General features: G+C 36.3%; 3 protein-coding genes and 2 pseudogenes across 3 annotated transcripts; all 5 read left to right on the top strand.

Annotated features, from left to right (window-relative positions):
* The first annotated feature begins 5,651 nt into the window (after nucleotides 1-5,651).
* LOC114730396 (hevamine-A-like) lies at nucleotides 5,652-6,560 on the top strand (annotated as a pseudogene).
* A 330-nt stretch (nucleotides 6,561-6,890) lies between these two features.
* On the top strand, nucleotides 6,891-12,428 carry LOC114730395 (acidic endochitinase-like). The gene is made up of 3 exons (XM_028917449.1): nucleotides 6,891-6,894; nucleotides 7,494-7,545; nucleotides 11,930-12,428. The coding sequence occupies exons 1-3, from the start codon at nucleotides 6,891-6,893 to the stop codon at nucleotides 12,426-12,428; spliced, it is 555 nt and encodes a 184-aa protein (XP_028773282.1).
* Nucleotides 12,429-14,826: 2,398 nt separating this feature from the next.
* On the top strand, nucleotides 14,827-15,794 carry LOC114730394 (hevamine-A-like). Its single transcript, XM_028917448.1, has one exon. It carries the CDS (start codon nucleotides 14,859-14,861, stop codon nucleotides 15,792-15,794), a length of 936 nt encoding a protein of 311 aa, XP_028773281.1. The 5' UTR covers nucleotides 14,827-14,858.
* A 3,357-nt stretch (nucleotides 15,795-19,151) lies between these two features.
* Nucleotides 19,152-21,387, top strand: LOC114730392 (acidic endochitinase-like). Its single transcript, XM_028917447.1, has 4 exons — nucleotides 19,152-19,363; nucleotides 19,498-19,759; nucleotides 20,769-21,122; nucleotides 21,214-21,387. Exons 1-4 carry the CDS (start codon nucleotides 19,152-19,154, stop codon nucleotides 21,385-21,387), a joined length of 1,002 nt encoding a protein of 333 aa, XP_028773280.1.
* Nucleotides 21,388-23,210: 1,823 nt separating this feature from the next.
* On the top strand, nucleotides 23,211-24,204 carry LOC114730385 (hevamine-A-like; annotated as a pseudogene).
* The last annotated feature ends 382 nt before the right edge of the window (nucleotides 24,205-24,586 follow it).

Below are 24,586 nucleotides of genomic sequence, written 5' to 3'. Positions count from 1 at the left end.
ACATATTTAATCTTATTATCTCATAAATATAATACACATATTAATTATTTATAATTATATCATCTTATGTAATTATTAATTATGTTGGTAAAAAATATATTATGAGCATTTTATTCTTTCAATTAAATATATTATAAAATCTATCTTTTATGTAATTATCATATTAATTTATGTTTTTTAGTAATTTGTATATATAAAAGTAATTTTGATAATAACTATCCAAACATTCTTATTTCTTAAAAGATTTTCATAAATTTATTTTTCTCAAATCCATTTTTAAAATTTATTCTCTAAAAATTATTTTTCAGTTATGTTTTGGTTTTACCCAAAACACTCTTTTATTCGCGATGTGCATTATCTATTTGCCAACATACGCACCCGGCAGGGTGCAAACTTGCGGCCCGGGGGGATTGATGAACGAAGCAATATCCAAAGGATATCACTTTGTAAACCAGCTGGCAATAAGACAAAGGCAATTATTACAAGCTATCCAATAGTACGTTAAGAGGCACACCCAATTGTCACGTTCTCATCGGTCGTTGTTGCTTCATGCCCTAGAATCGCAATCAACAAAAAAAGTTTTTCCCTGCAGTCCTTCCCACCAGCACACTATTTTCACGTAGATCTAGATCGTTGGATTTCTAGTAATGGATGAGATTAATATATACTATTTGCTGTACTGATTGACTAATTTGAGTATATTAAAAAAATTTGTTCAGTTATTTGTAATGAATACGTGTTGTTTTTCCTAAAATATCCTTACTAATTAAGTGTATTAGTTTTAATGTTTGATAAAACTTTTAACATGTACAACTATTACAAAGATTATCTTAAAAAAATGAATAAATATGAGAGACAAACTAAAGTGGATTGAGATATTATATTTATGACCAATGCAAATTGAAAATCAAACTAGCTCTTATATTAAAGACCAAAGGTAGTATTTTATATAAAAAAAATAGTTACATTTGAATTGCTAACCGCAAATTTGATGGTTGATTTACGATGAATGTGAAGTGAATGGAAATCGTAGTTGAGACAATCAGTGACAAATTAAGCTTCGTCCTTGATAACGAAGAGCTATAAATAGATCTTCTATTGCTCAAGATTTTCTTGCATAGGATTAGGATCAATCTAGCTGCTAGAAAGCATACCAGGAAATGTTGTCTCAATGGCATGGACTTTGACATTGAAGGCAGTGCAAACTAGTGAACTACCATATGTGATGTTGTCGTGAAAGAGCTTCACGCATACAGCCACAATGGGACTGTAACTCCGGAGTGTATGGGCTTAGGAAATGGAGGCCCTTCAGATATGCAGAGGCCCGAGGCATTGCGCAGAAGCGTGAAGATGCGGAAGAAAACGTGGAAGTTGCGTGCGTTGGAGGGTGCAGAATAATATATGGAGGTCAGAAACGGGTAGACGTGTGTGGAATGATTTTGGGATCCTTTCTCTCTCTCACAGCTTTTTCTGTACTCTCTCCCCCCCTTCTCTCTCTGTCTAAGCTTCTGCATCATCTGAGATTATATTTCCGCATATTACATGCCTTACGTTCTCCCATGCGTATGCTCTGTAATCTCATATGAGTACTTAATAATACATTCAGAGCTGGACCTGATTATATTGTGAGTGTTGTTGAAGTACTGACGTTACAAAGACTCACCTATCAGCGGCACCATATTGTGACCACATTCTGAATTAAACATCGCAAGCATCCAGGCATGGTCCTCTAGCCTGTAGCTGTTATGTTCCCAGAGCCAATAATTAATGACTGCAAAATTCAACTTTAACACGCGTCACATGTAAATCTTCTAGCTCATGCGATACTCTCTTATGATATAGGGAATATGATCAATCTAGCAACCACGTATCCGAAGGTTCTTTTGTCACAGCTAAAACTGAAAATTAAAACATGGAAAAGAACTTATTTGATGTTAAATGACCCGAGCCCTAGCTCTTTATAAATAGGTTGTTTCTGTTGCTTGTTCTAAACCAAAAAAAAAAAAAAAAAAACATTACTTTGCTCCAATCCGTCCGCCATGGTTTCCAATATACAAGGTTGCATCCTTCTCCTTCTGTCCTTGCTGCTGTCTCACTTCAGCTCTGCAAAGGAACTAGGAATGGTCACGTACTGGGGCCAGAATGTGCGCGAAGGAGAGTTGGATGAAGCATGTGCCACCGGGAATTACGAGATAGTAAACATAGCATTTCTCAGGAATTGGATTCTCTCCACTACTCTTCCCATTCTCTTCCCCTCCACTACCCTCTTTTTCTCTTCACAACCCATTCGGAATTGGATTCTCTCCACTACTCTTCCCATTCTCTTCCCCTCCACTACCCTCTTTTTCTCTTCACAACCATTAGATCAAAACTCCAATGGTCCAGATTTAATATGTTATAACATTTTATAAAAATAAATATTATGATAAAAAATAGATAAATAAATTTAAACTGTTAAAATCTAATCTGAACAGTTTATAACTACAGACTGTTATTATAAAGCAAATTTTTTTAATTTTTTTTATTACAATTGTAAATTGTTTAGACCAGATTTTAACAGTTTAAATTTATTTATTTATTTTTTTAATAACATTATTTTTATAAGATGTTAAATTTGGATCATTGGAATTTTGATCCAATGGTTGTGAAGAGAAAAAAAGGGTAGTGGAGGGGAAGAGGATGGGAAGGTAGTGGAGAGCCCATTATTATTCATTAGATTTGTAGTGAATGATCTGGATGGATTTAATATTTTATTCCCCTCAGGCCCCATCTCTCTTTCTCATTTGTACCCTCGAATAAGTGAATAGAAGTCGGTCTAAGATACTATCTCCAATCTTAAATATAAGTTCTTATTTATAAACTATAAATAAAGTCTTATTTATTAGGATAGAAGATAGTATTGTTGAAATTTAATCCAAAATGCTAGTTAGATTTGAATTATTCGCCATATAGGTTCTATGTATATAGTCGATGGTTGAGTTAACTTGTTGGGAAGCGTAGTGGAGACCAATCTTTCATCGGAAGCAGTGACTAATAAGAATCACCGCGTTTATAATTAACGCACGTGTTATGAAAAAAATGCAGGGGATTGAATTAATGGGGGTATGAATTAATAGGTGTTAAGGGCCTTAAAAGAACAATAATGCACCGCCAAATTGATGTAATCGTATGTTGATATACTGTATCAAAAAACAAATCATATATTGATATATATATATATATATATATTACACAAATCATATATACACACATATATCATATTATTTTTGTCCAAATATTTCAAAGTATAAATATCTAAACTTTAAATATTTAATTTGACAAGAAGATAAGGGTGATGCTGCTCTTACACCTTGGTGTTCCCCTCACGTTGCGTCGCAGGACCACTGCTAACAATTTGAAACTTTTATGTTTATAAGCATGAGAATATATAGACATATTTTTTAAAAGATAAAAGTAGAAATACAAAAATAAAATAAGAATTTTATGCATGAGTTGTATTGTTCTTAATTAGAGATAAGTAAGAATCAATTAACTACTGGCAAAAGTCCAGATGTTTGTGCCAAGATCGAGTCCAAATGTTTGTGCTATCATATTAATTGATGATGGATGAAGTAAGAATCAATTATAGGAAATTAGAACTTTGAAACAAGTGACTCTGTATGATTTAAGCATTTGTAGTTGTTTTGGGTTAAATCAAAAATAAAACTGAATATAAATGCAATATAGTGTATAATCCGAATCGTTTCCCTCGCGGAAACTTTTTATTTAAAAATCTAAGTTAAACTAAGTACCAAAAACATTGAGAGGGTTTTAAAATCAATTTTCTTTAATAAAACTACTTTCTAAACAATGCAAATTAGATAAATCCTAATTACTATTTTTTGGGCTTTTTAATAAAATGATAAGTGAAAATATTAATTTGGATTTTAAGGAATTTAATAATGAGATGCTCTTTGAAAAATAAACCAATGACTATCTTAGCTTGATTAATGATGTGAGAGTAAATTAATTGATAAGGATCATTTTAAAGAAGTTATTCCTTTTAAATGAATGCTCAACGAGAATACTAATTTTTTGTTAAATTCACTTCAAGCATAATCTCTACACAACTAGCATAAAAATCATACTAACAATGAATCAACAAAGGTATAAACATATAATTGAATATATATTTATAAACCCAAGTACTCAAACTTAAAATTAGCAACCCAAATCTCAACAATTCCAATCCAAACCAAAAATTACAACTAGCAATTTTAAGTTTTAAACTACACATAACAAATTTCAAACCAGAAATCATCAATATATAGTTTAAACTAAATATTAGAACTAGACTCCCCTTTGTAGCTCCCAAACTCAAGCCATTAAATCCAATCCCAAAGAGCACCAGAAAAAGTATCAGTCACTCGTGATCTTGAACCCAACCACAACGAGCTCCAAGGATTCCGCAGCCATTGTAGATGGTTATGTTGGTGGTCGAAGCTTGAGGAAGAATGAGTCGTCGTTGTGGTTCTGCAGAATGAAGCCACGGCCCCCCTGGTTCCGATTCGGCTGAGAAGAATATGATGCTGGTAGATGATGAAGAAGGACACGGGTGAGGCGGATGAACGGCTATGGTCGCGTTATGGTGAAGGTTGTGGAGGGTCAAATGTAGATGATGAAGGTTATGGAGAAGGGCAAAGGCGGTCATTTGAGAGAAGTGGTCTGGAGGTCCGAAACCGGAGGTATGGGTGGCGGCCTCCTCCTTTCACCATAGAATGTCCTTTTTCAAATCCATTTGCCCTGATGCTTTGGTCAAAACGGTGAGTTCGATAGCAAGGGTCCTTCACTACAATTTTAAAATTTTGTGGTCCTTCTCCTGCAATTCTTTTAGCTCTTTCTTTTTTTTTTTTAATCCAAATTTTTCAGAATAACCTACAAAATAATTTAACAAATTGTAATATCAAAGATCCCAAAATTTATTAATTAAAAGCAAGCATAAAAATATGACAAAAATAACCTTTTTGCTCTATTTACTAAAATTATTCATTAATTAAAAATAGTAATAATAATTGCAAAATAACTTATTTTAGTTGATAAAAACCTCCAAAAAGATACAAAATAACAAGGCAAAATAGAGGTTTACCACTGTATGATGCGCGGCTCTCTTAACAAATACCAGAACACTTGATTCTTGGGAAACAAGTGATTCTATATGAATTTTGACATTCAAAACACATGCTGCCAAGCTGTCTTATTTGATATTAATTGATTGATTCTTGGAAAAATGGAATGAGAAATTTGGCAGGAAGAAGGACTAAAACTTGAAAATCATCATTACAGACTCCAAAATTTGCGACTGACCTTCAGGAAATTTTTAAGAATCTATATTAATAGTTCTTGAAACTGGATTGCAGGCCTGCATGCACCTTCAAGGACCTTCAATATTTGATATATACTTCCACCCAATTTTCTCACCCATTTGTTGCTTATAGACCGCTACAACTTAAATTAATATATATATTTATATATTTCCTTGCCTCAAATTGAATTAAAAATAATAGAATTTGACGCTACTGCCCCTGACCCTAGCCCATTATAAATTGGCTCTTTCTCTTGCTCTTGCAATAAACAAGAAAGCATTGCCTTTTTCTTCTCTCAACCTTACCTCCATGGCTTCGAAAACACAAGCTTTGGTCCTCCTCCTTTGGCCCTTGTTGCTCCTCTCTCACTTGAGCTCATCCCAAAGCTGCCCAATTGTCACCTACTGGGGCCAGAATGTGAAAGAAGGAGAGTTGGATGCAGCATGCCAAACCAAAAAGTACGAGATCATCAACATAGCATTCATGAACACATTCGGCAATGGCCAAACTCCAGACATAAACCTAGCAGGACACTGTCATTGGTCCTCGGATGTCCCTTGCACTAAATATGCCTCCCAAATAGCCACTTGCCAAAGCCTGGGCGTCAAAATCTTCCTTTCTCTCGGAGGAGCTTCTGGTTCGCTTGCTTCAGCTGAAGATGCCAAAAAATTTGCCTGCCACCTGTGGACCTACTACCTCAGTGGCCAAAGCCCAGGTCTCCTAGGACATGTGGCCTTAGATGGCATTGATTTTGACATCGAGGAGGTACAAACTTGTACTGGGATGTCCTTCTTAAAGAGCTTTACGCATACACCCAGCAAAAGAAGTTTTACTTATCAGCAGCACCACAATGTCCAATACCAGATTACTACTTAGACACCGCCATCAGAACTGGCCTCTTGACTACATCTGGGTCCAGTTCTACAACAACCTCCCTGCGAATACACAGATGGAGATACTCAGAAACTTATAAGTTCATGGAACCAGTGGACCACCACCTTCAACGCCACCAAGTTCTATGTCGGCCTCCCGGCGTCTCCTGCTGCAAATGGTAGTGCCGGTGGTTATGTCCCGATCGATGTGCTCAACAAGGAGATTCTTCCGCAGGTAGAAACCTCTCCCAAGTTTGGTGGGGTGATGTTATGGAGTAGGTACTACGATAGTCTATCGGGATACAGCGATCAGATCGTGTGTAATGCCACTGGAGCTAGCTTTTGAAGCTGTGCGTGCGCCATTGGTTGGCATGTGAAATCTGCCTCCGAGGTTCTGTATCGCGTTTTATCGTAGTACTAGTGTGTAACTGCAACCTCTCTAGCTACTATCGTGCATGGACTAAGTTGTGTGGAAGGCTAGTGCCTTCGATCCTTAAGTGACAACTTGATTCTACTCAAATTGTCATCTATAAATAAAAGTTTAATCGATCTTGTGGTTCGTATGATTTTTTTTTTTTGCCCAAAATGTTGTTAAGATTTGACTTGAGTGTTTTATAACAAGGTATTGAAAACTACACCGGACTCTGAATAAGTCGAGATAGTGGGTAAAAGGTTAATGGGTAAGTTAGAGTTAAAAGAGGGTCAAAACAACGAGGAATAAAAAAATTAAAAATTAATGTAAATTCTAATCATGCCACCAAAAGACTAAATATTAATTTAATATCTTAAATCTCTAACAAAATAATCATATACTTACATTGTCTTTCGATTTTTCCTACAATTCTCTTGATAGATTGACATCACATTATCATATTATTAAAATCACTAAATATTCATTCGAGGAAAATATCAAGATAGAGTTATGACAACAAAATACTCCAATCTACAATCCTTTAGTCATTAAATAATACTCCTCTGGTCCTATTTATGCGGCAGAGAGAGAAGATTTTTTTCGTCCTATTTATAAGTCACTTCATTAAATTTGCGGTGTGAATGTACTATTTTATCTTTCATTCATTATGGTGTAAGTAGTTATCTTTTTTGAAAAGTGTATATATTAAATATGGGTAAAGTTAGAAATTATTATATTTTAATGGAGAGTTAATGTATTTTAAGGTTTTCTTTGGTTTGTGTGAAATATGTTGAAAGTACCTTATGGTGAAAACATGCCAGGCCAGGCCTGTGTGATGAGGCCTGTTGGCTTGAGCCTGGCCTGCAGCCTGTGAAAGGCCTTTTTTTCGGCTTGAGCCTGGCTTGTGGCCTGTTAAGAGGTTTGTTTTTTTAACAAATTTTAAATACACATAAATCAATTCAAGATTACAATAATTCAACCCAATTTATCTAAAATACAAATAGAACATATGAAATTATTAAATTAACACAACTTGTAAAACATGTCCCCTTAGGCCCAAAAAAATCAAATATGAAAAATTATTAGAAAACATAATTTTATTCTGGTATAAAAATATCACTTCATCCCATCTCTAGTATAAAAATTAGTTGATGACTAGATCTAGTTTAAAATATTAGACATCCTTAATCCCCTTTATATTTTAAATTTGTCATTTTGTTCAAACTAATTTACTAACAAAATAATAGTTGATCCTGTTGTTACACATGGTTGTTTTAAAAAAAATATGTTACATTTATTATAATTTATTTAAATTAATTAAGTAACTGTTATAATAAGAATTAGATTGAGCACACATATATAGAGACTGTATATACGCAATTTTATCTAAATAATTAATACACATTACACACACATCATTGACTATTAATTCATTTTGCAAAGACTAATTTATTAACTTATTTTCTGGCAGCATTTGAAGACTTTTCCTTGTATTCGGCCTAACAAATTAAAAAACAGATGTCCGTTACCAAAATGATTTTGGAGCTATGTAATTCCATTAGCAGCCAATTGATACGTGTTTAACATGAGATGGCGTCATCCTACTGGATCTAATTGACACGTCAGCGACACAAATGTGAAGAAAAAGTTCAATAAATAAAAAAGAAGCGAATATGCATATTTCAATTGCGAACTTGTGCCTTGCAGGATCAATTATATAATACAGTCTAAAGCATAATAGGTAAATATATATATATATAACATAATAGGTCAATTATATATATTTTATATAAAATTAATATGAAAAGCATGGATCAAATAAATGAATGATGCTTTTATTTTTTTTGATGCACTTATGTTTTCTTTCTCTGTTCAAATATGTGTTATTATACATACATCAATTATTTTTATTAGAGAGAATGGAAATGAAATGAAGCATGCAATGAGCTCTGGATAACACATTTATGTGGGTGGAGTTTTCTCAATTAACCAATCAGAATAACAGATTCCCTCCTGTCCATTTATAATTTTAACCTAAAAAAAAAAAAAGGATAACAGGTCCAGGCCACCTGACAGGCCTAACAGGCTTATTATCAGGCTTGAGCCTGGCCTGATAAAGCAAACAGGCCTTTTTACAGGCCTAAGCCTATTCTGACATCTAAATAGGCCAGGTCAGGCCATTTATAGGCCATGTCATAGGCCACAGGCCGCCTGACCTATTTTCACCCCTACTTATAAATAGAACCAGAGGAGTAATATTTTTAGCATTAAAATAACTTTAAAAAAAACACACACGCAACTTGGTTAACCCACCAAACCGGTCCGGTTAACTGGGTTTCTCCTGAGTTGCAACGGGTAAGGGTAAAACAGGTCAGGTTAGGCCAAACCTTGCTCTTAACAGTCCAGGCCTATTTTGTAGCCTATTGGCCTGATCCTAGCCTGTAGCCTGTTACAGGCTTATTTTTCAGCCTGAGCCTGGCTTGTGTAAAGGCCTGGCCTGGCCTGAAGCCTGTTAAAAAGCCTATATTTTTTAAAAATTTAAATTATAGTTATATTTTTTAAAAAAAAAAGCTTACATAATAATTAATTTTTTAGTATTGTCTTTTATTTAAATTTTAGTATCATAAGTACTATTTTAAATCTTAATTACAATTTACAAGGAACAAGACTAATTGAAAACTAATTGTAATTGTATGTTAAAATTTGGAACAAGACTGCGTTTAAGTACATACTAAAAATTAAAATTAAGACAAATAAATAAAGAGAAAAAAACTATTAATTTTACAATGAATAAAGAAGGTATCATAACTTAATTAACATAATACATAATTAATTTATACTTGGAACAAAATTTTTCTTTCCTATTTTATTTATATTTTTAAGATTTAAAGATCATATTATTTATTGATATTATTATTTTAAATTATATTTTTATCTTCACTTGTCAACTAAACTTTAAAATCTAAAGAAGAATTAAGTTATTAACTATATATTAAAATTAAAAAATAAATTAAAAGAGCACATTAACAATAATATCATTAACTAATTTTTTTGTATATTATAATTGTAAATTTTTAACAGATCCAGGCCAGTCTATTAGGCTTAACAGGCCTTTTAAAGAGCCTAGACCTGGCCTGTTTAGTTAAACAGACATTTAAACGGGAATGAGCCTACTTCTGGAAAACAGGCCAGGCCATAGGCCCTGACAGGCCGCATAGCCTGTTTTCATCCCTAGTAACCGGTCATATCAGTCAACCCACCTGCCAGTTTTTATGACTGACTAGACCGGTCAGGTGACCGTTGGCCAATTTCCAGTCTAACCTGGCTTGTGCGGTCGGGAATAGCACTTCATCACACACTTTCACCATCATTTTCTTCCTCAAACCCATCTTCTTTCTTTTCTCTTTTCTCACACCCAAAGTATCTTGTATATACTTGAGTGTTTTTGGTCGTGAAGGCCCATCTATTACAGTATTAAGTGGTTTTCCCCCTTTCAGCGTGACTGCTTGCAAACCGATGAATATTGCAGGAGGCTAGATGAAAGCCAAAAGTCTCAGGCCTTGCTTTGTTGTTGAGGTTAATAAGAGAGAGAAAGAAAATGAGTAAAAAGATGCATCAAAAAAAAAAAAAAAAAAAAGGAGCTTTTTAAAAAAATTATTAAAATATTATAAATCTGAAAATTCACACAAAGCTACTATGTAGGTTTAAATTTGTCCAAATGGAATGTTTTTATCGGTTAGTGTACAGGTGAGCTGGTACCCAGTACCAAAGAATTCCTCAACTTATTCGCCATATGCATTATCTATTTCCCGCATACGCGCCCAGCAAGGGCAAAACTTGTGGCCTCTGGGAATTGATGAACGAAGCAATATCCAAAGGATATCACTTTTGTAAACCAGCTGGCAATAAGACAAAGGCAATTATTAGAAACTATCAAAATAGTGCGTTAGAGGTACAACCGATTATCACGTTCTCATCGGTCGTTGTTGCTTTATGGTCCTAGAATAGTATCAACAAAAAAGTTTTTCCCTGCAGCACTTCCCCCAACACACCATTTTCACTGTAGATCTAGATCGTTGGATTTGTAGTAAATGGATAAGATTAATATATACTATCTCCTATCCTTAATATAAAAATTGATTAATTCGAGTATATTAAGTAGATTTGTTAAGTTGGTTATTTATAATAATTATGTACTGTCTTTCATAAAATACCCTTGCTAACCAAATGTATATATTTGCTTTAATATTTGATGAAACTTTTTAATATGTGCAACTACTATAAAAACTCTTAAATAAATAAATAAATATGAAAATAAAGTAGACTGAGATATTATTTATGATCAAATTAAAAGTTAAATCAGCTCTTATATTAAAAACCAGAAATAGCATTTTATAAAAAAAAAAAGTAGTTACGTTTGAATTGCTAACTGCAAATTTGATGGTTGATTCACGATGAATGTGAAGTGAATGGAAATCGTAGTTGAGACAATCAGTGACTAATTAAGCTTCGTCCTTCATAACGAATAGCTATAAATAGATCTTCCATTCCTCAATATGTGATGTTCTCGTGAAAGAGCTTTACGCATACACCCAAAATAAGACTCACCTATTAGCGGCACCACATTGTGACCACATTCTGAAATATTTATAACTCTGAATAACTATGGGTGAGATTATAAGCACACTACTAATTAGCCAGGGGGCAATAAATCGCTAGATTATAATTTAGAAGATTCCTTCAATAGTGCACATTATGATGCCTTTTCAAGCCTCATAAAACTACATCCACATAATTACCTCAGACATGCATGAGTTTTCTATTTGCCACATCAAATGTTACGCACACAAGGTTCAGGCATATGGAAACCATGCAATATCCGACCAATTAATTCTTCTTTGAAAAGCATTGCTACCCACAAATGCAGTATAACAAGAAGCAATAATTATGGGGAAAAAAACCAATTCACACTAATGAGAGGAACCGAACTAAACATAGCAAGCATATGGTCCTCTAGCCAGTTGCTGTTATGTTCCCTGTGTCACATGTTAATCTTCTATCTCACGCGATACTCTCTTATGATATGGGGAATAGGATCAATCTAGCTACCACGTATCCAAAGGTTCTTTATTCACGGCTAAAACTGAAGACTAAAACATGGAAAAGAATTTATTTGATGTTAAATGACCCTAGCCCTAGCCCTTTATAAATAGGTTGTTTCTGTTGCCTGTTCTAAAAAAAAAAAAAAAAGGAACATTATCTTTGCTCCAATCACTCCGTATTCGTGGTTTCCAATACCATAGGTTCCATCCTCCTTCTTTGTCCTTACTGCTGTCTCACTTCAGCTCTGCCAAGGAACTAGGAATTGTCGCGTCCTGGGGCCAGAATGTGCGTGAACGAGAGTTGGATGAAGCATGTGCCACCGGGAATTACGAGATAGTAAACATAGCATTCCTCTGCATCTTCGGCAATGGACAAACTCCAGACATAAACCTGTCTGGACATTGTTCTGAATGCTGGGGTGCCCCTTGCACTAAATATGCCTCCCAAATAGCTTACTGCCAAAGCAAAGACGTCAAAATCTTCCTTTCTTTCAGAGAAGACTCCCGGAGATATTCACTTTCTTCAGGTCAAGACGCCAAACGAGTTGCAGACTACCTCTGGACCAACTTTCTCGGTGGCCATCAGAATAATTCAGAAGGCCTGCTAGGAAACACGGTTTTAGATGACATCGCCTTGGGCATCAAACAAGGTGGAACCTATTATCATGATGATCTTGCCAGGGAGCTTGACTCCTACTGACAGGTAAAAGATTTTCACCAATCAGCCTCACCAAAATGTGCAATCCCAGATCCATGCTTGGACTCAGCCATTGAAACTGCACTCTTCGACCATGTGTGAGTTCTGTTCTACAATAACCCTTCGTGCCAATGTTCTCCTTGGAATACTCAGAACCTTATGCACTCGTGGAACCAGTGGACTGACTTCCCCATCTCCAAGTTATATCTTGGGCTCCCGGCATCTCCGGCGAAAACTGGCAGGGCTGGTGGCTATATCCCAGCAGACGAGCTAAACCATAAGATTCTTCCACGCATAAAAAGCTCTCCCAATTACAGTGGTGTTATGTTATGGAGCTATGATATATATATATATATATATATATATAGATTATGGGTATAGCGGTAAGATCAAATCTGGTACTACTCTTGGAGGGTTCAATAATGTTGCCAAGATCTAATCAACCTCAAGAGTGCTGTGTTGCCTTTTATCGCTGTCCTATAGCTAGTGTGACTGCAACTTTTCTAGCTACCATCATGTATGGAATAAGCTGTGGGACGCAAAGTGCCTTCGGTCCTTAAGTGACGACTTGATTATGCTCAAATTATCATTATGAATGCAACTTTAATCATATGTAGCATGTACCTGTCTTCTTTTATATATATAAAGTTTTATTTAATTTTTTTTGGTTTCTCCTTCATTAAATTTAGATGTCAAAACTGAAAATAAAGGGAAAAATTTTAAAATGTAACAATTATTTAGTATTCACATGTATCCATACAATGACTGATGCAGAAAGATGAAGCCAAAAGGGGAAAAAAAAAAAAAACTTCCATATGCATACTCATATCACACATAAATTTAATGTGCAGAAGGATGCTGCCAAAAAAAAAGGTTTCACATGCATCCTCATTGCTGTCACCTCACACATACATTTCCCAACCTATAGTGTATATTGATTGTCTTGCTTGGGTGCCTCAACATTTTTAAATGGTATTTACACGTTAGGCAGTCATGTTATTATATGTTATCCTTTGAATGAATGTATAGATATACAAAATTTAATTTAGCAAAATGATAAGGATGATGCTTCTCTCACACACATACACTTCGCAGGACCATGATAGAAATCTGAATTTTTATATTTTATAGAAATAACTATATATGACATATTTTTAAGAGATGAAAAAAATAATATGAAAATGAAATAATTATATAATCTATATAAAAATTAATTTAAGGCTTCAACCTGATGAAGAAGAGAACACTATATATTAAAACCAAATATTATATATATTCCTCAAAATTAAAAAATTCGGGGTAACTATTCCTTTATTAATACTCGATGTGCGAAGCAATTATTAAAAATGTGATGTGATGGAAGGACTAGAGATAAACTTAATCAAAAAGGTATGCGATTATGACGTTTGAACTTTTAATCTTCCATGATTAATAATCACCTGTGTGTAGTACCATTATATTTCTTACATCATGAATTTAAACGTGCTAATGTGCTATACATATAATTCCATTTCTCCACATTATCATCAGCTGGCAATCGTGTCGTTTTCTTTTGTTTTATTAGAGATATAATTCCATTCTTTCCTTTTCCCTTCCCATTTTTTTTGCTCTTCCTCTTTTTCTAATCATAAAATCAATGTTTAAATGATTTAGATTTTATTTCCCTACAAATTAAAATGTTTTTTTAATCTTTTTAATGCAACTATTCATATCAAATTTTAGTAGCATAAATTTAATTATTTATTTTTATTTTATAATTTAACATTTGGATAATAATTTGAATTATATAACACATTCATTACAAAATATGTGTACCGAATCGATGAGCATTGTTAAATTGGACGTAATGCTTGGCTTATCATCATTTAGCAAGTGCACCGCAAAAAGTGATCATTACACACATGATATCTTTTTTTTTTAATTATTTTTTGTTCTCTTTAAATATGTCCTTAATTAAATAGAGATATTTTTTAAAAGATCACTTCTTAAAGTTGAAAACACTTATAAAGTAGGAGAAGTTTTCTTAAAAAATATTGTAAAATATCGTAAAATTCCAAACTATATAGGATAAAAAAGAGACATAAACTTCTCGAAAAAAATGATGTATCCAGAAGCGTAGGAAGACCAAAGATGGACGATCGTGGTTACCTAGCTAGTGGTTACATAGCTTGGGGGGGTCCTTGAAGAAAATGGCTACAAAATTCAACATTCACAGCACGTGCTACGTAAAAGTCTTAATATTCTTATAGGGAATAGGATCAATTTAGTTTAATTAATGATGCATTTCCTTGCTTCAACATGAGTTAAAAATAATAGAATTTGACGCTAATGACCCTAGCCCTAGCTAGCCCATTATTATAAATTGGCCGTTTCTGTTGTTCCTGCTAAAACAAGAAAGCACATTGCCTTTGGCTTCTCTCAACCTTTACTTTCATGTCTTCCAAAACACAAGCTCTAGTCCTCCTCCTTTCGCCCTTATTGCTGCTCTCTCACTTGAGCTCATCCCAAGGCTGCCCAATTGTTACCTACTGGGGACAGAATGTGAATGAAGGAGAGTTGAGCACATTCGGCAATGGCCAAACTCCAGACATAAACCTAGCAGGACACTGTTATGCGTCTTGGGGTGTCCCTTGCACTAAATATGCCTCCCAAATAGCCACTTGCCAAGGCCTAGGCGTCAAAATCTTCCTTTCTCTCGGAGGAGCTTCTGGCTCCTACTCCCTTTCTTCATCTGAAGAAGCCAAACAATTTGCCTCCTACCTGTGGACCTACTACCTCAGTGGTCAAAGCCCAGGTCTCCTCGGACTAGTGGCCTTAGATGGCATTGATTTTGACATCGAAGGAGGTACAAACTTGTACTGGGATGTCCTTCTTAAAGAGCTTCACGCATACACCCAGCAAAAGAAGTTTTACTTATCAGCAGCACCACAATGTCCAATCCCAGATTACTACTTAAACACAGCCATTACCACTGGCCTCTTCGACTACATCTGGGTCCAGTTCTACAACAACCCACCCTGCAAATACACTGATGATGGAGATACTCAGAAACTTATCAATTCATGGAACCAGTGGACCACCACATACACCGCCACCAAGTTCTATGTCGGCCTCCCGGCATCTCCCGCTGCAAATGGTAGTGCCGGTGGTTATGTGCCGATCGATGTGCTCAACAAGGAGATTCTTCCGCAGGTAGAAACCTCTCCCAAGTTTGGTGGGGTTATGTTATGGAGCAGGTACTACGATTATCTATCCGGGTACAGCGGTAAAATCAACTGTACTGCCCCTGCAGCTCTTAAGGTTGTCTGTGCGCCGTTGGTGACCATGATGAAATCTGCCTCCGACGTTCTGTATCGCGTTTTATCTTAGTACTAGTGTGCGACTGCAACCTCTCTAGCTATTGTCGTGTATGGAATAAGTTGTGTAGAAGGCTAGTGCCTTCGATCCTTAAGTGACAACTTGATCCTACACAGTTTGTCATCCATAAATAAAAGTTTAATTGATCGAGTGGTTCGTATGATTTTTTTTTTGGCCAAAATGTTAAGATTTGACTTGAGTGCTTTATTAAAAGGTATTGAAAGCTAGATCGGCCTCTGAATCGGTGGAAGCAATGGGTAAAGAGCCAGGGGGTAAGACCGGACTTAAAACGGGGTCAAACCGGCGGTGAGAAATAAAAAAAATTAAAAATTAATTTAAATTCTAATCATACCACCCAAAAAGACTAAATATTAATTTAATATCTTAAATCTTTAACAAAATAATCATATACTTACATTGTCTTTCCACTTTTCTCACAATTCTCTTGATAAATTTACATCACAATATCATATTATTAAAATCACTAAATATTCATTTGAGGAAAATATCAAGATAGATTTATGACAACAAAATATTTCTATCTACAATCCTTTAGTCACTAAATAATGCTCCTCTAGTCCTACTTATAGGGCAGAGAAAGAAGTTTTTTTTTAGTCCTATTTATAAGTCATTTCATTAAATTTTTAATGTGAATGTACTATTTTGTCCTTCATTTATTATGGTATTGGTAGTTATCTTTTTTGAAAGGTGTATATATTAAATATGAGTAAAGTTAGAAAATTGTTATATTTTAATAGAGAATTAATGTATGTTAAGGTTTTTCTTGGTCTGTATAAAATACGTTAGAAGTGTCTTATAAATAGAACAGAGAAGTAATTTTTAGCATTAAAATAACTTTTAAAAAAATGCACACACAACTGGGTTAACCCACCAAATCGGTCGGGTTAACTAGGTTTCTCCTCAGTTGCAACGGGTCATATGGGTTGACCCACCTACCAGTTTTTGTATGTAGACCCACCTACCAATTTTTGTTACTGACTGGACCGGTCAGGTGACCGTTGGCCAATTTCCCGTCTAACCTGGCTCGTCCGGTCGGGAATAGCACCTCATCACACACTTTCACCATCATCTTCTTCCTCAAACCCATCTTCTTTCTTTTCTCTTTTCTCACACACAAGATATCTTGTATATGCTTGAGTGCTTTTGGTTGTGAAGGCCCATCTATTACAGTATTAAGTGGTGGAATGAACAGAGAGGGATGGGGAACAGGAAGGAGAGACAATAGACCTGAGGGGAAGATGGGATGCTGAAATGTTGAGGATGATGAGAGAGAGAAAGAAAACGGGCAAGGAGAGATGCATAAAAAAGAGAGTTGAAAAATTTTTTTAAAAAAGGGAGCTTTTTAAAAAAATTATTAAAATATTATAAATCTGACAATTCACACATAAGCTGCTAGGTAGGTTTAAATTTGTCCAATTGGAATGTTTTCATCGGTTAGTGCACAGGTGAGCTGGTAACCAGTACCTAAGAATTCCTCAACTTATTCGCGATATACATTATCTATTTGCCACGTACGCGCCCAGCAAGTGCAAAACCTGTGGTCCGGGGGAATTGATGAACGAAGCAATATCCAAAGGATATCACTTTCGTAAACCAGCTGGCAATAAGACAAAAGCAATTATTAGAAACTATCAAAATAGTACGTTAAAGGTACACCGAATTATCACGTTCTCATCGCTCGTTGTTGCTTTATGGTCCTAGAATAGTGTCGACAAAAAAGTTCTTCCCCCCAACACACTATTTTCACTGTAGATCTAGATTGTTGGATTTCTAGTAAATGGATGAGATTAATATATATTGCCTCGTGTCTTCCGTATAAAAAGATAATTGACTAATTTGAATATATTGAGAAGGTTTATTAAGTTAGTTATTTGTAATAAATAGATGTTTTTTCTAAAATATCCTTACTAATCAAGTGTATTAGCTTTAATATTTAATGAAACTTTTAACATATACAACTATTACAATAGTTATCTTAAAAAAATGAATAAATATGAGAGATAAAGTGAATTCACTACAAAAAAATTGACTTTTAGCGGCGACAAAAGTTGCCGTCGAAAGTTTTTTGCGGCGACAAGTCGCCGCTGAAAAGTCGTTGCCGTAGCAGCCGTGGCTGAAAACTTTCAGTGACGACTAAAAAGGTCACCGCTAAAAGATACTTTCAGCGGCGACTTTTAGAAGTTTCAGCGGCGACATACACTTTCAGCGCGCGACAAAAAAGTCACCGCAGAAAACACTTTCGGCGGCGACACTCTTGTCGCCCCTGAAAGACTTTTCAGCGGCGACAAATGTCGCCGCCAAAAGTGTTTTCTGCGGTGACTTTTTTGTCGCCGCTAAAAGTAATGCCTAAGAAGAATTGGCTTGACCAATGACACGTCATCACCGCCGGTGCCACATCATCGTCTCCGGCTGCCACGTCATCACCGTCGACGGCCACGTCATCACCGCTGACCGCCACATCATCACTAGCCACCTCCACGTCATTGCCACATCACTCCTCCTCACCACGTCATCGTCTAAATATTTTCACCTTAAATGTGTCTTCTTTCAGGTTCGAACTCGTGACCGCCTCCTTTCGTGTTCAACCTTCTTGCCGCTGAGCCAGATTGAATTTGGTTATTAATATTGTAAAATAAAATATATATTATTATATTATACTTTCAGCGGCGACAACTCTGAATAATTATGGGTGAGATTATAAGCACGCTACTAATTAGCTAGGAGGCAATAAATCACTAGGTTATAATTTAGAAGATTCCTTCAATAGTTCTCAATATTGTAATGCCTTTTCAAGCCTCATAAAACTACATCATAATTACCTCAGACATGCATGAGTTTTCTATTTGCCACATCAAATATTACGCACACAAGGTGCAGACGCATGGATACCATGCAAGATCCAACCAATCGATTCTTCTTTGAAAAGCACTGCTACCTAAAAATGCAGCATAACAAGAAGCAATTATTATGGGGGAAAAAAACCAATTCACACTAATGAGAGGAACCGAATTAAACATCGCAAGCATCCAGGCATGGTCCTCTAGCCTGTTGCTGTTATGTTCCCAGAGCCAATAATTAATGACTGCAAAAATTCAACTTTAACACGCGTCACATGTAAATCTTCTATCTCATGCGATACTCTCTTATGATATAGGGAATATGATCAATCTAGCAACCACGTATCCGAAGGTTCTTTTGTCACAGCTAAAACTGAAAATTAAAACATGGAAAAGAACTTATTTGATGTTAAATGACCCGAGCCCTAGCTCTTTATAAATAGGTTGTTTCTGTTGCTTGTTCTAAACCAAAAAAAAAAAAAAACATTATCTTTGCTCCAATCAGTCCGCCATGGTTTCCAATATACAAGGTTGCATCCTTCTCCTTCTGTCCTTGCTGCTGTCTCACTTCAGCTCTGCCAAGGAACTAGGAATGGTCACGTACTGGGGCCAGAATGTGCATGAAGGAGAGTTGGATGAAGCATGTGCCACTGGGAATTACGAGATAGTAGACATAGCATTCCTCAGCATCTTTGGCAATGGACAAACTCCAGACATAAACCTGTCTGGACATTGTTCTGAATCCTGAGGTGTCCCTTGCGCTAAATATGCCTCCCAAATAGCTAACGGCCAAAGCAAAGGCGTCAAAATCCTCCTCTCTCTCGGAGGAGACTCTCGGATATATTCACTTTCTTCAGCTCAAGACGCCAAACGAGTTGCTGCCTCTGGACCAACTTTCTCTATGGCCATCAGAATAATTCAGAAGGCCTGCTAGGAAACGCGATTTTACATGACATCGCCTTTGGCATCAAACAAGGTGGAACCTGTTATTATGATGATCTTGCCAAGGAGATTGACTCCTACAGAATGGTAAAAGATTTTCACCTATCAGCAGCACCACAATGTGCAATCCCTGATCCATACTTGGACTCAGCCATACAAACTGCACTCTTCGACCATGTTTGAGTTCAGTTCACACCAAGGAACAAAAAACCGGACCGGGAACTAAACCGGTCGAGACAGTGGGTCAAGGGTCACTGGTCGGACCGTGGTTGAACCGGGATCGGACCGGTTATATTAAAATAATAAAATTTAATTCATAACATTAAGGTGGAACAACATAATCAAAATTATGATGCAATACGGTACCTTCTCCTCTGTACAAAATTAATCTAAAAGATCAAGTCAAGAAAAATGATCAAAATCAAAGTTTCGTTTACTGTGTCATGTTAACTCAATCAAAATCTTATGAAACTAGATGAACCAAAAACACTATCAGAAACTTCAAAGATGAAAACCCAAGTTATATCAAACCAACCATATTATTATGGCATTTAAAATTAAAATTTATAAAAAAGGGTTGTGGCCGACTAGTCCTGGATCATCATCCCGAACATGAACTCGAGAATTGTGTAATGCAACAACAGCTATATTATTTGACTTATTTCAGCGACAACTCTTGATTTATTTCAGCAACAACAATCTTGATCTATTTGATTTTTTCAGCAATAACACTCTCCTCCCTTCTCAAATCTCATAACAGTCCAGAGAGAAGCAGCTCTTCGACCTTAAAAAAACAACCCAGCTAACAAGTAAAGGTGTTGAGCTTACCCACAAAGCTACAACTCAATGCCTGAACCGAAGGTGAAGCAGGACGTCCGTGAACAGCGAAGGTGAAGCAGGATGTCAGCGAGTAGAGGATGGACTATGGAGACTCGGGACTTGCGACGTGAGCTACGAAGGTGAACGGCGAAGGTGAAGCAGGATGTCAGCGAGTAGAGGATGGACTATGGAGACTCGGGACTTGCGACGTGAGCTACGAAGGTGAACGGCGAAGGTGAAGCAGAACGGTGAAGGCGAAGCAATGTGAGCAGCGAACGAAGCCAAGGAGGAGGGAGTGCCACAATCAGTGATGAGTGAACAGAACGGTGGCACGACGAGGTGATGCTATGGATTGCTGGGGTTCAAGGCAAGAGGCTGGGACAGGGAGAAAGGGGAAGAGATCTCGGCGATTTTGGGGGGGGGAGAGGATTTTGATTTTCAGAAATGGGGGAGGAGGACCGAGGGGCTCAAGACCGGGTTGAACGTGAGAGGAAGAAAGAGTTGTTTCTGCGTTTTTGAACCCAAACGACGCCGTTTTGTATGCTGGGCAACCAAAAAAATTAAACCGGGTGAACCGCCCAACCGGTTTTTACCCGGTTTAACACCGGTTTTTACCGGTTGGACCGGTTCCCCACCGGTTCACAACAGATCCGGTTTTTTCTCCAAACCAGACCGGACTGAGGACCGGTTCACCGGTTTTCCGGTTGAACCGGCCGGTCCGGTCCGATTTTTTTCTCCTTGGTTCACACAATAACCCTTCGTGCCAATATTCTCCTTGGAATACTCAGGACCTTATGCACTCGTGGAACCAGTGGACTGACTTCCCCATCTCCAAGTTATATCTTGGCCTGCCGGCGTCTCCGGCGCCAACTGGCAGGGCTGGTGGCTATATCCCAGTAGACGGACTAAACCATGAGATTCTTCCACGTATAAAAAGCTCTCCCAATTACGGGGGTGTATGCTATGGAGCAGGTACTATGATATAGATTCTGGGCATAGCGGTAAGATCAAATCTGGTACTACTCTTGGAGAGTTCAATAATGTTGCCAAGATCTAATCAGCCTCAAGAGTGCTGTGTCGCCTTTTATCGCTGTACTATAGCTAGTGTGACTGCAACTTGCCTAGCAACTATCATGTATGGAATAAGCTGTACAAGGCAAAGTGCCTTCGGTCCTTAAGTGACGACTTGATTATGCTCAAGGTTTTATTTAATTTTTTTGGGTTTCTCTTTCATTAAACTTAGATGTCAAAACTGAAAATAAAGGGAAAAATTTTAAAAAGGTGACAATTATTTAGTATTCACATGTATCCATACATTGATTAATATAGAAAGATGAAGCCAAAAGAAGGAAGGAAAAAAAGTTCCATACGCATACTCACATCACCCGTAAATTGAAGGATTAATTAATCTGCAAGTCTTTATAGTTTCAACCAATTTTGAATCAAGTTCCTATAGTTTTTTCACTTTTTATCAGGTCCTTATACTTTCATCTGTTTTTAATTAGGTCTTTGCATTTATTCTTCTTTTTATCAAATCCCCATAATTTTGCTAAATTTTCAATAAGTCCATGTAGTTTTAATTTTTATATTTCTTGCATCATGAATTTAAACGTGCTATACATATAATTCCATTTCTCCACATCATCATCAGCTGGCAATCGTGTCGTTTTCTTTTGTTTTATTAGAGATATAATTCCATTCTTTCCTTTTTCCTTCCCATTCTTTTTGCTCTTCTCCTTTTTCTAATCATAAAATCAATATTGAAATGGTTTATATTTTATTTCCTACAAATTAAAATGTTTTTTATTTTTTAATGCAACTATTCATTTCAAATTTTAGTGGCATAAATTTAATTATTTATTTTAATTTTTTAATTTAACATTTGGATAATAATTTGAATTATATAACACATTCATTACAAAATGTGTACCGAATATCGATGAGTAATGTTAAATTGGATGTAATGCTTGGCTCATCATCATTTAACAAGAGTACCGCAAAAGGTGATCATTACACACACCCACACTTCACATACACCCATACACATCATATCTAATATTTTTTTTATATTTTAAATATAAGATCTCAACTTTTTCTCAAACTTATAAATTTTTCACAAACTTAAATTATTGATATATTAAAGAGAGTTTCTGTTAGTAGAAGTAACGATCAGAGAGGATAATTGTTAAAAAAAATGATAGTTAAGAAAGTCAACAAACATTTTTTTTATAAATAACCAACTTACTAAATTTTTAATATATGTAAATTAGTTATTAAGTTCCTATATTAATATGTAGATCAAGGAATTTGTTTGTGTTAAAATTATTTTGGTTCTCTTTAAATATGTCCTTAATTAAATAGGAATATTTTTTAAAAGATCGTTTCTTAAAGTTGAAAAAACTTATAAAGTAGGAGTAGTTTTCTTAAAAAATATTGTAAAATATCGTAAAATTCTAAACTATATAGTATAAAAAAGAGACATAAACTTTTTGAAAAAATGATGATGTATCTAGAAGCGTAGGAAGACCAAAAATGGCCGATCGTGGTTCCCTAGCTAGTGATTACATAGCTTGCGGGGTCCTTGAAGAAAATGGCAGCAAAATTCAACATTCATAGCACGTGCTACGTAAAAGTCTTAATATTCTTATAGTTTAATTAATGATGCATTTCCTTGCTTCAACATGAGTTAAAAATAATAGGATTTGACGCTAATGACCCCATTCCCAGCTAGCCCATTATAAATGGGTCATTTCTGTGGTTCCTGCTAAAACAAGAAAGCACATTGCCTTTGGCTTCTCTTAACCTCTACTTTCATGTCTTCCAAAAGACAAGCTCTGGTCCTCCTCCTTTCGCCCTTATTGCTGCTCTCTCACTTGAGCTCGTCCCAAGGCTGCCCAATTGTCACCTACTGGGGACAGAATGTGAACGAAGGAGAGTTGAGCACAGCATGCGACACCGGAAAGTACGAGATCATCAACATAGCATTCATGAACACATTCGGCAATGGGCAAACTCCAAATATAGACCTCTCAGGACATTGTTCTGAGTCTTGGGGTGTCCCTTGCACTAAATATGCCTCCCAAATAGCCTATTGCCAAGCCCTGGGCATCAAAATCTTCCTTTCTCTCGGAGGAGTCTCTGGTCAATATGGTCTTTCTTCAGCTCAAGACGCCCAGGAGTTTGCACAACACCTCTGGACCTACTACCTCAGTGGCCAAAGCCTAGGTCTCCTCGGAAACGTGACCTTAGATGGCATTGATTTTGACATCGAAGCTGGTTCAAACTTGTACTGGGATGTCCTTCTTAAAGATCTTTACACTTATAAGGAAGTAAAGACCTTTTATTTATCAGCAGCACCGCAATGTCCAATACCAGATTACTACTTAGACATCGCCATCAGAACTGGCCTGTTTGACTACATCTGGGTCCAGTTCTACAACAACCCTCCCTGCAAATACACAGATGGAGATACTCAAAAACTTATAAGTTCATGGAACTAGTGGACCGCTACCTTCAACGCCACCAAGTTCTATGTTGGCCTCCCGGCGTCTCCCGCTGCAAATGGTAGTGCCGGTGGTTATGTCCCGATCGATGTGCTGAACAAGGAGATTCTTCCGCATGTAGAAACCTCTCCCAAGTTTGGTGGGGTGATGTTATGGAGCAGGTACTACGATTATCTGTCCGGGTATAGCAGTAAAATCAACTGTACTGCTCCTGCAGCTCTCAAGGTTGTCCGCGCACCGTTGGTTGCCATGATGAAATCTGTGTCGGAGGTTCTGTATCGCCTTTTATCGCAGTACTAGACTGTGACTCCAACCTCTCTGGCTACTATGTCATGTATGGAATCAGTTGTCGGAGGGTAGTGCCTTTCTTCCTTATCAAGTGATGAAAGTCTTCAGGTTATCATCAATGAGAAATAAAAACTTTAATTGAGTACGTGATACTGTTCTTTTAAGGTTTTACTAGTTTTTGTTTCTTGTTCATTTTGATTATGTTTGCGGTCGTATCCGTCTGGTGCGTGCAGCTGACACAGCTAATTAACACAAATCAACTTGCATCCATAACTCATAACTCAGCGACGACATTACTTATTTAATTAATTAGGCCCCAGCCCCTTCTAATATTCTGGTACTAATATTAAAATACAAGCCAGGAATGTCTAGCTAGCTAGCTTCGCCTTTTACA

The sequence above is a fragment of the Neltuma alba genome, unplaced genomic scaffold (assembly GCF_004799145.2).
Source record: "Neltuma alba isolate B1F8T4 unplaced genomic scaffold, ASM479914v2 tig00012731_pilon, whole genome shotgun sequence".
Lineage (NCBI taxonomy): Eukaryota > Viridiplantae > Streptophyta > Magnoliopsida > Fabales > Fabaceae > Neltuma > Neltuma alba.
Note: the sequence above shows the minus strand (reverse complement) of the source record. Positions and strands in the feature narration are given on the sequence as shown.